Source organism: Acanthopagrus latus, chromosome 5 (genome assembly GCF_904848185.1).
Source record: "Acanthopagrus latus isolate v.2019 chromosome 5, fAcaLat1.1, whole genome shotgun sequence".
Lineage (NCBI taxonomy): Eukaryota > Metazoa > Chordata > Actinopteri > Spariformes > Sparidae > Acanthopagrus > Acanthopagrus latus.
In genome coordinates this window covers 30,357,391-30,369,935 of record NC_051043.1, presented here as the reverse complement: position 1 = coordinate 30,369,935, position 12,545 = coordinate 30,357,391, and the positions used below count along the sequence as shown (strand labels likewise).

The 12,545-nt window shown below is 45.1% G+C and overlaps 1 protein-coding gene across 1 annotated transcript; it reads left to right on the top strand.

Moving 5' to 3' along the window:
• Nucleotides 1–294: 294 nt before the first annotated feature.
• Nucleotides 295–12,355, top strand: si:dkey-220o5.5 (actin filament-associated protein 1-like 2). Its single transcript, XM_037097755.1, has 16 exons — nucleotides 295–439; nucleotides 5,556–5,690; nucleotides 6,351–6,428; nucleotides 6,597–6,658; nucleotides 7,556–7,667; nucleotides 7,750–7,979; nucleotides 8,065–8,244; nucleotides 8,503–8,589; nucleotides 8,718–8,787; nucleotides 8,894–9,135; nucleotides 9,214–9,323; nucleotides 9,409–9,526; nucleotides 9,638–9,725; nucleotides 9,875–10,041; nucleotides 10,611–10,721; nucleotides 10,826–12,355. Exons 1-16 carry the CDS (start codon nucleotides 295–297, stop codon nucleotides 10,850–10,852), a joined length of 1,962 nt encoding a protein of 653 aa, XP_036953650.1. The 3' UTR covers nucleotides 10,853–12,355.
• The last annotated feature ends 190 nt before the right edge of the window (nucleotides 12,356–12,545 follow it).

Below are 12,545 nucleotides of genomic sequence, written 5' to 3'. Positions count from 1 at the left end.
GCTGGGTGTCAGATGGTTCTTAGGCCTCTGTGAAGTCCAGTTAGTCTCTTACTTAACTCCAGTGTGACTTCGGGATACTTGACACTGATCACAACAGAGAACCTGATGATGTTAATGAGGAAACAGGAGGAGACGGTGACTTTGTTGGGGACTACTTTCAGCGGCGGATGAATCCATATCAACGCACTGTGATTAAAAGTACAGCGTCTCTCTCTCTCTCTCTGTCTCTCTCTGTCTCTCTCTCTCTCTCTCTCTCTCTCTCTCTCTCTCTCTCTCTCTCCCCTTCCTCCTGTGATGTCACGTGATGATGTCACACAGGGGGCGGGGCCGGATCGTCAGAGCTGGAGCTGCTTCACACAGAGCAGACAGATGTTTGGACCTCAGCAGAGACATGAGACTGAAGAGCAGCAGCTGCTGACAGACATGGACAAACAGAAAGGTACTCTTCACCTCATCATATATACACAGAGTAACTAAGTACTTTTACTGTTACTAGTCTTCTCCTCTTCATCTCTCAGTTACTTTACACATATAAAGTTTATATTTGTTATATGAAATAGGGCTTTTTGTAATAAATGTAAATACCCAAAAGTACAGCTGAAACAGTGTGTAATCAGTCAGAACATTATTGATCCGCTCTTTTGCTGATCATTTTCAAAGAGTAAAAACATTTGGTAGTTTCAGTCTCGTAGATGTGAAGATTCACTTTAATGTCGACGTCTGACAATAACGGCTCAAGATGTGCAGCTAGTGGCTGAACTGGGAGCTTGGAGTGGTTCTGGAGTGGTTCTGGAGTGGTTCTGTGACAAAGGGCGGGCCGGAGGTAGCTGGTTAGCATGCTAACTTCAGTAGATATCTTAGTACAGAGACGTCTTCAAGTTAAAACTCATATTTCATCACACTCTGTTTAAAATCACAATCAATTTTTGAATGTGTGAAACTAAATGTGTACATACATTTACATTTACTTTAAATAAAGAAATTAAGTACCTCTGAGGTTATGATGTGAAAAGTGTTAACGGTATAAATAGAGCGAAGCGGACCGACAGAACCTGGAGGCTCCTCACACGGCCGGTTCATCAACAATGATGACCTGAAGAAAAATCACCAGAGAAATATACTAATGTTAGACAGTAAATGTAAAGTATTGTCAACACAGGAAGTTACATAAAAGAGCTGGAATGATTCACATGTGTGACTTTTATCTGTTGATACATAAATAAATGTAAATTATTACATTCAAGCTGTCAGATTTTAAAAACAAAAATGTCCCTTTGTTTGGATCCTGAATGTTTCAGTGTGTAAATGTTCCATAAACTTCACTTAAATCCTCCTATTTCACAGTTATGTTCAGTTTATAGAAAAACATTTAAACAACACACTAACATACACACATTTAAGTATGTTTTAATGTATTCTGCACAGTATCTGTTTACAATCCCAACACACATTTATTCTGATTTACCGTGCTGTGTGTTCGTCCAGCAGCCTCGGCAGCTGTTAACTAACACATTATTAAAGTTTATCGCAGTGTTTTAAACTGTTTTCTACATGTTCTTGCGTCGCTCGTCAGAGTTACATCAGCGGACTCGATCGTCTCGCAGCGAGTCGTGATCGTCACCGTGCAGATATCTAAATCAAACCCTCTGATGTCATGAATTCCTCGTCTTTATCACACTGATGGTTTGTTAACTACAGCAGCACAACAATCGGAAACACCCGCCTGTCCTCCTCCATCATCCCTCCTCCTCCTCCTCCTCCTCCTCCTCCTCCTCCTCCTCCTCATCATCATCATCATCATCATCATCATCACTTCCTCCTGCCGCCCTCAGGAGACCGAGCTAATAGACTGTTTAGATTCAGACTGAGTGTGCGACTAACACTCAGACTGACCGCTGCAGTTTCAGCTTTTTGACTTCATGTGTAAACTACAAGTCCAGTTTGTTCCAACTGGGGTTCTGATCCAGGTCATTTGGTCTGTTCTACAACTAGGCCATGAATGTTAAGTGTGTCTCCAGTCGCCTGTTTTTATCGGGCTAAAGCTAGAACAGGTACTGCTGTAGAGGATGTCATGCTAACAGACTGAAGCTAAAGGAGGAAACAGCTGCTAACGCTATCGCTAAGCTCTGCAACACCACAAAATATTAAACCTAGCTACTGATATGTTAATTGTTGACATAGCTAACGCTAGCTGCGCTGATCAGTGATTACAGTAGGGAGCAGACTGACTATAGATATGAACTTTATATGACCCCACTTCAAAAAACCCAAACTATCCCTTTAAAGCCACATCAGAACGAGGACGTTCAGCTGCAGGTGTGACGAGCAGACAAGCACGTGGATACAGCTGACTGTCGTTAGGTTCAGGAGAAGATCACTGATCGGGTTAAAATAAGAATGTTAAGAATGAGATATTCGCACTGTAAACTCAGTACAGAACCTCAGAAACAGCCACACAACGATGTTCTGCACCAGAACCACCAGTGGACACAACAACAACAACTGTTAATTTGCAAGAAAATTGTCTTTGACCTCTTTAAAGCACAGAGTGAATCAAGAACAAGACAATTAATTGAACTCACACGATCAGAACAAAATACATCAACCAGCTGTTCTACAGATTTATATTTGTTTCTGTTGTGATTGTTTTAGCTGCTGATTTAATGAGATTATCTGTCTTTCATTCACATGGACAGTAGGCGTCTGTGTGTGTGTGTGTGTGTGTGTGTGTGTTGTCCAGCATCAAAGCCAGACACAGGATGTGATGTTGATGGTCAGATAAGCAGCGTCCAGTAACACAAACTGGTTATTTCTCTGCAGTCTGTTCTGTTGTGAAGCTGTCCTCGTGTCTCTGAGGTTCCTGTGGTTGTCGTCATTATTGTGTTGTTGTGTTCTTGTGTTGTTGTGTCGTTGTGTAGTGGGTGTGTGTTAGGTATGTGCAGCTCAGTGTTTAAAGCAGCAGCCGGCTGGTAAGCAGAGCGGCAGGATCCTTAAATTCAGCAGCGACGAGTTAATCAGAAACGTTTAACCTTCGTCTCCCACTCAGCGCCGAGTGTGAATGGACTCACTCAGTCGGTCTGAATGGAGCTCAGAGACAATCGCCGTCTGTTCGGAGGGTTCTCTGTGCATTTTTTACATTTTACCCTCCCTCACATGATAATTCTGTTTTGATATCAGTTCAGTCTAACCGCTCCGGCTCGGTCGCTCCACTCTGCTAACGGCACCAGAACACAACAGAGTCAAGAAGAGTTTCAGAGCAGAATCTGTTGGAACTGTTCAACAACATGATGGCTGACATCCGACGTGGTCCCGTGTCAGGTTCCTGTTCTTAATCAATTGATATGATAAGTTTGGTGTGTAATCTCTTAGTGATCATCTGCAGGGAGGTTCTAGAGGTCCCTCTGAAGGTTCTAAAAGTCCTGTAAGCAGTTCTAGTGATAATCAAGGAGCTTCTAGGTCACTGACCAGGGTCTGGACGTTCTTCTGGTGATTGTATAATTTACATTAATGAAGTTGTTCCAGAGGCTCCTAAAGTGGTTTCTACAAGTAGTTGTTGTCAAGGATGTTCTTGAGGTTTTTCAGAAGTCTCTATGAGGTTCTAGTGGTTCTATAGATCTTCAGGTGTTTATTTTGTGTCTTCATGGAGTTCGAGTGGTCATTATCCACGGATGCAGAACTCTTTTAGATCATTCAGATGTTCTATAAATCCTTGAGGTGGTTTCACACGTGTTGAAGAAAGTTCTAGTGGTCATCAAGTAGATTATTGGGGTCCATTAGGTGGTTCTAGTCATGCCGTGGGAGGTTCTAGCTGTCATTTAAACAAACTGAGTCCTTAAGCAGGTTGTAGTCGTCAGTTTTGAGGTTCTAGAGATCCTTTAGTGGTTCCAGGTGTCCTGTAGATGTTGATGTTTGATGGGTTTTCCGAACCTCTAGTCTTGCTGAAGGAGGTTCTACTGTTTTTGGGATCTTTCTTGTGGTTCTTCAGGACCTTTAGGACATTCTATTGGTCATCGGGGAGGTTCTAGGGGTTACACAGACCTTTTAGGGTTACATCAGATATAACACTGGTGTCTGTGAGGCGTTCTGTTGATCAGATCAATGAAGGAAGTAAATGTTACGAGTCCCCCCCCAATTATTTTCCACTCTATGTAACTTCCTGTTCATACGAGGACCTTGAGCTTTAAAATGATGTTGCAACACACACACACACACACACACACACACACACACACACACACACACACACACACACACACACACACACACACACACACACACACACACAGTGCCTTGACTCTGTGTTAAACATTAGCAGCATCCAGCAGCTTATCAGTGTGGATCCTGTCACATCAGTGAACATGTGAAGGTCAGGACATCTAACTTTGTGATGGGAATCGTTACCTGAACAGGTGAGTCAGCTCAGCTCAGGGCTTTTTTATTAGATCATTAATAAAACTTCTGTTCTGTTCATCTGAACGCAGCTCCGCTCGGCTGCTGCATGGCATCATTCTTTATGACAGAAATGATGCTGAGTGAATGAAAGACAAACAGCAGCCTGCGCAGGAGAACAAGGAAGTGAAAGGATTACACAATGATGAGTCAGCGGAAGATAAACACGCAGGATCACATTAATTAAGGAGTAACTAAAGTGTAAATAAGGAGAAGCAGCCAGAGAGATAACAGGCCCAGTGGGAAACATTTCACAGCACAGTTTGTATTCTCAGCAGATAATATGAAGTCGCATCACTGCCGTCAATAATCTCAAGTCTTCTGAGGCCAAAACACAAAGTCAGTGTTCATTCATGGAGCAGAGACAGCAGCGTCTTTCATGACGTGAACACAGAGCAACTTCACGACGGATTTCATGTTTCATTAACCTGCTGACGTCTGTTTACCACTCATAAAAGTCACAGAAGTGATTTAAAATAAGCAGCTGAGGACAAATGTATTTTTAAATGCTTCAGACTCCTGATGATATAAAAAGAAGATAGTTTTAAAGCAACTGTCGCCTGTTTGGAGATTTGTGCACATTTGAAAGGAGCTCGCAGGCAAACACGTGCTAATGCTAAGTTTCAAAATATAACTCTGCCATGTTAATATGTTTACAGCATGTTTGGTGTCTGATATTTAGTATTTTGGCTCAGACAGGAATGTAGATGTTTAAAGGGTTGATCCAAAGATTTAGTTTTGAAAAATTTCAGTAAATCCTTGAAGATTTAAAAGCAGCTAAAGTTTAAATTGATGTCTGCCGAGCTCAGCTGCACCTGTTTCCTGCTGCTGCTGTTCGTTTACACCACCTGCTTATTTTATTCCTTTATTTAGTTTATACATTGATCATTATCTATAGCCACATATTAGCTTTATAGCTTAGCACAGCGCTGTTTAACGTAGTTGGCTGGTTTAAAAAGAGGCTCAGACCGGATCAGATCTCCATCAGAACGTCTGATTTTACCTCGTTAATGAGGCAGCTGAGGAGTCTGTCTGCCTCTCTGTTCACCTGTCTGTCTGTCTGTCTGTCTGTCTGTCTGTCTGTCTGTCTGTCTGTCTGTCTTTAGTGCTGGCCAAGCTGATCTGGGACCTGCAGTCCTTCCTGTCTGTTCTGGACTCAGAGAACCTGAGTTACATCGCTCAGGCTCAGAAGAAATCCATCTCAGAGCTGCTGTCCAAACTGCAGACGAGCGACACACCTGGTATTTATACTTCTACTACAAGTCGCAGTTAAAGGTGCAACAAGAGATGAAGCATAAACGTGATTCTTGAGTCTCACTCTGGGGTTGTCAGAACCTGGTACCTGGAGCCAAACCATGTGGATCTGATGACCTGAGCTTGAGACTGGACAGTCGGTCATCTCTCTCCAGAATCACTTATTACAGCTGATATGGTGATTTTAGAGCTTCAGAGCCTGCTGATGACTCGTCCTGCTCTCGGGGGTGTTTTCTTTTTTCTCCTCCAATAAACTCTTTGTTTCTGGGGACAACAAAACAACTTTCTGGATGGATAACTGCTAACTGCTGCTAAATGTAGCTTCTGCTAGGTAGACAGCTCAGAGTTTGTGGCCTCACTATACAGGAGCCCAACCAGTCAAGAAAACCACCTTGGTGCTTGTTTCCTGTCTTCAAACTGGACCCTCATCTTCTCTGGTCGCTGCCGGGTTGGGGTTAGGTCTGGCAGAGCGCTGCTCCATGGCGGTGGCGTTCTGCATCATTCAGCACTATTCAGCTTCTGTAAACGCCGATCAGTATCTGCGTCACGTCTCTGCACAGCTGCCTGTTTTCTCTGAAACGTTCTGTCACTGGTCCGGTTCTGACTCTGCTGAGTTCACTGACCCAGGATGTTTGTTGTGTTTCCAGTGGAAGATGCTGAGTACATGATCATGAGCTGTCCATCACTGTCTCCTAGCAACGAGCAGATAGACACACCTGGGACAGGTAACACTGAGCTGAAATCACAGCAACACATTTGTTTGTTTTTTGTGCTTATTTCTCACGTGTCATCTTTAAAGTGAATGATTTGTTAAATCCTTGTAGAGAAAATGAAATGTGCATCAGGTGTTGTGTTCAAAGACGGTTGGAAATCAGGTGTGTTTGTTTGTCCAGAAGGCGTCCGGTCCTCCGAGCTGGTCTCACACCAGGACTCATCTGTGTGGCTCAGAAATGGGGTGAGTCACATTTCAAGAGGCAAAATGTTGTGTTTTCATCCAAGTCTGACCTCCTGATGGATCCTCCTGAGGTTAAAGACGAGTGGGGAGCGCCCAAAAAAGGCTTTTTTTTTAGATAAGAGGAGGCAGAGGAGGAGGAGGAGGAGGAGGAGGAGGAGGAGGAGGTCTGTGATGTGGGTCAGTAATGACAGACTGAGTCCTCCTGAGGTTTGGGAGGAGACGGCAGGGTTACTGTGTGTGTGTGTGTGTGTGTGTGTGTGTATGTTTGAGGGAGTGACAGGATGTTCATTGTTTACATATGAGGCCATCTCGCCTCTTTCTGTCGTCCTATTGGCTGAGAGTTCTGCAGAGGGAGGAAGCGGTCACTGATGGCGGCTGATTAGCATCTGGTCTACGTGATGGATGGACACACACACACGCACACACACACACACACACACACACACACACACACACAGTCTCTTGGGGAATACTGTTCATGCGCAGCGAGACGTTGCACTTCTTCAACTTTACAATCTGAAAATAATTCTACACTTTCGTTTGCGTCGCACCATCAGCGAGAAGATCAGTTTCTGCAGACTGTGTTTATGTTTTCCAGGCAAAGTTACAGTGAGAGGTCCATCAGTAAAAAGAAGCAGGAGGAGATTGTTCTTCACGTCATTTTATTTCTGACATTACATTTTGTGGTTCTGAGGGTGGAATCAGAACCTCAGAGGTCCAGAATCAACACAAACATCTCATAGCTCCTCGTAGCTCTCAGTGAAGGATCGGACTGTTTCTGACACATTCAGACCAAAACTTCAAATCCAAACTTCAAATGTTTTCAGTTTCATCTGTTAATTTGTCCACTGAGTTCCCTCTGACGACCCCCCGAACCACTTCCTGTTTCACATCCAGGGCCCTGTAGTGCCGCCCCTCCCTCCAGGAGGTCTCGGAGGTGATGATGACGATGAAGATACCTACGAGGAGGCAGAACCTTACATAGCTGAAACAAACACATCTAACGCCGGTATCCACACACACACACACACACACACACGTTGTAAAAATGAACTTTAACTTGAATAAAAGTGTGTTGGTCATTAACTCAGAGAAGGCGGAGTCAGACAGCAGTCACTACGAGTCCTACGGGGATGATGATGAAGATGATGATGATGATGATGAGCCTGTGAAGGACAGAGCTCACTACATCCAATGGAGCGCCTCCCAGCCCTGCCTAAGGCCCGCCCCCGAGTCCCGCCTCTGTGGTTACCTGTGGAGGAGGAAGTGGCTCGGACAGTGGACCAAACAGCTGTTCATCATCCGGAACGACGTGCTGCTGGTAACTTTCATTCAAGTGCTGCGCTGAGGTACACACTGATCAGGATGTGTGAGTGTTCAAGTGTGTGTGTGTGTGTGTGTGTCAGTGCTATAAGTGTGCTCAGGACCTGCTCCCTCAGCTGGAGTTGAGTCTGCGCGGCTGTCAGCTCGTCTACAAGTCAAAGTGCAACAGGAAGATCCAGCACCAGCTCAAACTGGTCCCACTGGGCTCAGAGACTCTGGTTCTGGGATACAGCACCTACCAGCAGGCCGACGAGTGGAAGAAGGTCAGAGACGCTCAGCATGTTGCAGAGCACATTTACTCACTGGACTGAAGTGAACGTATGATTTACTTGTTCCGGTGCTCTTCTACTCGCAGCATCTCAGGCAGATACTTTTTACTCCACTGCATTTGATAACTTTAGTCACTAGTTACTTTACACATTACTTGCTGCATTAGAGTCAAAGCAGCACATTTGATACGGGAGACTTTCACCAAAGTAATATTTTAACACCATATACTTGAGTCTGATGTTTGTGTGCAGGTGATTGAGGAGGTGAGTGTCGGAGGTGAAGTGGAGACTCGGAGCTCGTTGTCTCTGATCAGATCAGATCAGCTGCTGTCCTGCAGGGTGAGACACACACACACACACACACACACACACACACACACACACACACACACACACACACACACACACACACACACACACACACACACACACTGGTTCTGATATGTGTCCGTGTTGTGTGTGTGCAGTCCAGTACAGTCCAGACTGACTCTGAGGAGGAGAAACCTTCAGCCCGCTGCAGCACCGACACACACAGAGGTACTGAGCTCATGACAAGTTTACAAATACTCCATCACTTCATCCTGTGTCATCAAATGAAGTGATGTCATGGTGACCTCTGACCTCAGGTGTGGTTGATTGACAGGTTACCTGAGTGTGATGATGAACTGTCAGTGGCAGAGTTTACTGTGCCAGGTGGAGGCGTCAACACTCAACATGTTCGGAGAGGAGGAGGAGGAGGACGAGGAGGGAGGGGAGGTGAAGAGGGAGCGCTGCCCTCAGTACACCATCCAGCTCAGAGGATGTGACATCAGAGCTGGACCCGACACGGACCACTCCTACAGGATCACACTGAGCGTGCTCGGTGACCAGGTGGCGGTGCTGGAGGTGAGCAGCTGACACGCAGGAACCGTTCAGGTAGCTCCTGATTCAGTCACGGTGTTCATGTGTCCATCCGTCCTCCAGGTGAGCAGCTCAGAAGAAAAGGAGCGGTGGTTAAAGCTGCTGCAGGATGGAGCTGCCAATCACAGTCACCATGACAACAACACACAGGTGCACGCAGGTGGAGGGCTCAGGTAAGATGGTCTGTTTTAGTTCTTCTTCTTCTCTTCTTCCTCCTCTTCTTCTGTGGTGATGATGTCATATTGTTTCCCTCCTCAGTGGGCTGCAGATCAGAAAGTTTCCCACTTCTAACACTTACATGGACGACCCGTTCCACCTGAGTCTAACGGGCCGAGACCAGCCCATCTACTCCAACACCTCGGTCCTGGAGCACATGGTACGGTCCCCAGAACCGAGGATCTCAGTTCTGTTACATTTGCACTTTGGATCTTTTACTTCAGTGGAGAATGTAAATGTAAACACTGACGAGTGTTTGTCATGACTTCAGCTCCACAGCTCTCAGGACTCAGTTGGCTGCAGCTCGGTGTCGTCCAGAGACTCAGTGACCTACAGCAACACCGTGTTCACCACACAGAGTGAGTCTCAGCTCAGACGGGAACCTGGACACTGAAACACACCTGAGCTCAGAAAGTGGAAGCTGCTCCGGAGAGACAAAACTCCTGATTGTATTAAAACCCTTTAAAAGCAGCCCTGAATGAACCCGCTGTGTGTCGCTGTGTGTCAGACAGGAGGGTGGTGGAGGTGGAGCGAGGCGTTCAGAAGCTGGAGCTGACCGGGAAGAGGCCGGTGCAGCTGAGGGCGGGGTCAGAGATCAACCTGGCATCTGCTGGGAAGCAAAACAAACGCACCTCTTTCAGACAGTCGCTGGCCGTCTGCACTGAGCGTGCTCAGGTAGGAACAACACAACGACTCACAGCCAAGATCTGCTGATATGAAAATGCACACTCTGAGTTTTTGACCTCTCACTGGTCTCTGCTGGTCTCTGCTGGTCCTGCTGGCCCTGCTGGTCTCTGCTGGTCTCTGCTGGTCTCTGCTGGTCTCTGCTGGCCCTGCTGGTCTCTGCTGGTCTCTGCTGGTCTCTGCTGGTCTCTGCTGGTCTCTGCTGGTCTCTGCTGGCCCTGCTGGTCTCTGCTGGTCTCTGCTGGTCTCTGCTGGTCTCTGCTGGTCTCTGCTGGTCTCTGCTGGCCCTGCTGGTCTCTGCTGGTCTCTGCTGGTCCTGCTGGTCTCTGCTGGTCTCTGCTGGTCCTGCTGGTCTCTGCTGGTCCTGCTGGTCTCTGCTGGTCTCTGCTGGTCCTGCTGGTCCTGCTGGTCTCTGCTGGTCTCTGCTGGTCTCTGCTGGTCCTGCTGGTCTCTGCTGGTCTCTGCTGGTCCTGCTGGTCTCTGCTGGTCTCTGCTGGTCTCTGCTGGCCCTGCTGGTCTCTGCTGGTCTCTGCTGGCCCTGCTGGTCTCTGCTGGTCCAGGTGGGTTTCCTGAACCCTCTGCTGCGACGGACGGCCTCGGCTAAAAACTCTCTGAGACGAGCTCCTTCAGCGCTCTTCATCGAACACGGCAAGGTTTTCCAGAGGAGGAAGGTCAGAGTGACACACGCTGATGTTTGTCCATCTCAGTCGAGGCGGCTGTACACGATCATATTTAATGAAGTTATCAGATGTTTTATGTCTGTTTCTTTTCACAGGAGTGGGAAACCAAAGCTGCTGCCTGAAACCGATCAGCACAACCTCCAGTCCTCTCAGCTGAACATCGTCTGTGGAACTTGAAAGTGACGAACGAAGAGTCTGCATCACACGTTCAGTCGTCACATCACATGTACCAGCTGTGCTTGTGGCAACAAATCCAGATACCGTGAGCCGAACCAGAAGGCTGCCGGGCCAGAGACCAGTGTTCCAGGTGGTGTTTCAGTATTTCTAAGCGTGAAACCACTGGATATTTCTAAAGACACATCTCTTCATTTCCAGACAGCCTTGTGATGACAAAACCAGGTTCTTAAATCTAAACGCTATCAAGACGATTTAGAGCCAGAGACCACTGTTCAGGCTGGTGTTTCAACATCTGTAAGCGTAACACCACTGGATTTTCAACAGGATATCTTTTAGTGTTTGTGTTTTTTTGTTTATTGTAAAAGACAAAATCCTTTTGAGTTTTTAATGATGCTTAAAGCCAAAATGTGATGTTTTGACACGATTATTGTTTTATACCTGATTCTGACCCGACTGTGAGCTCAGCACTGTGACGAAACCAAGTTCAAAGTTGGAACCTAAAGAAATGTAAAGCCCCTCTGCAAACTGACCAAACTGACCACAGGTATATTTCTATTAAACCACTAATCTGGGTTCATTAAAGGCTGTTCTATGTCAATAACATCATCACATTAATATATTAACTATCCAGTGTACTTCCTGTTGTTGGTGGTGCTTCTTCTTCTTCTTTTTCTTCATCTCCTCCTCCTCATCCTCCTGGTTGTTCTTGGTGCTATGAGGCAGTTACAGCAGCAGGTCAACATGTTGCTGATGATCCAGAGCTCCTCATGATGAACTGTGTGTGTGTGTGTGTGTGTGTGTGTGTCAGGTGACAGCTGTGTGGCACTCACACATTGTTTGATTTGTTTTAGTTCTGTCTTATTCAATCCCACAAACACAAACTCTCTGATGTAACTGTGTTAAAAACGATGGTAAAATGAAATAATCAGATACTTTACTGCAGTAAAAATACTGTGAAAATACTCATCTACATATCAAAGACCCACATGAGTAAATGTACTTAGTTACTTCCCACTACTGTTGATAACTGATCAGTTTCTATTCTCACAACGATGGACACAATGTTTTGATACAGTCTGACGAACAGTTATTGATGATTAATGTTTATTATCATGATGTCACTCATTTGTATGATTTTTTATAATTACTTGGTTCTATAATAATCTCAGGAGAATCTTTCTTTGCTGACTGAACACTGATCTGTACAATCATTATGTAATTATTAAAAACTGAATTTTGCATTTAATTTTCTGTTTTTACCCCTGTGTATAAATACTCTGCTCTGAGGAGAAACCCTGCTACACAATTTTGTTATAAAATAAAAGTTTGAGTATTGGTATTTATTATATTACAGTATTGTAGTTATTGATGTTTTCATGCTAACCCCTATACATTTAGTTGATAACTTTGGTTACAAGTTACTTTGCGGGCTAAAGTATCACAGTTTCCTTTTTTTTTAGCAGTATTCACATAAAAATCAGTCGATCCATCGAATACAGTATAAACATATATATCAGTTACTTTTACTTGTACTCACTGTAAAGTCGTATTTAAATAAAAGTAAAAATATTACTTTAGTAACATTACTTGAGTAATAAAAGGTATAAAAACACTGTTGGATGAAGTTTACAGTCTGTA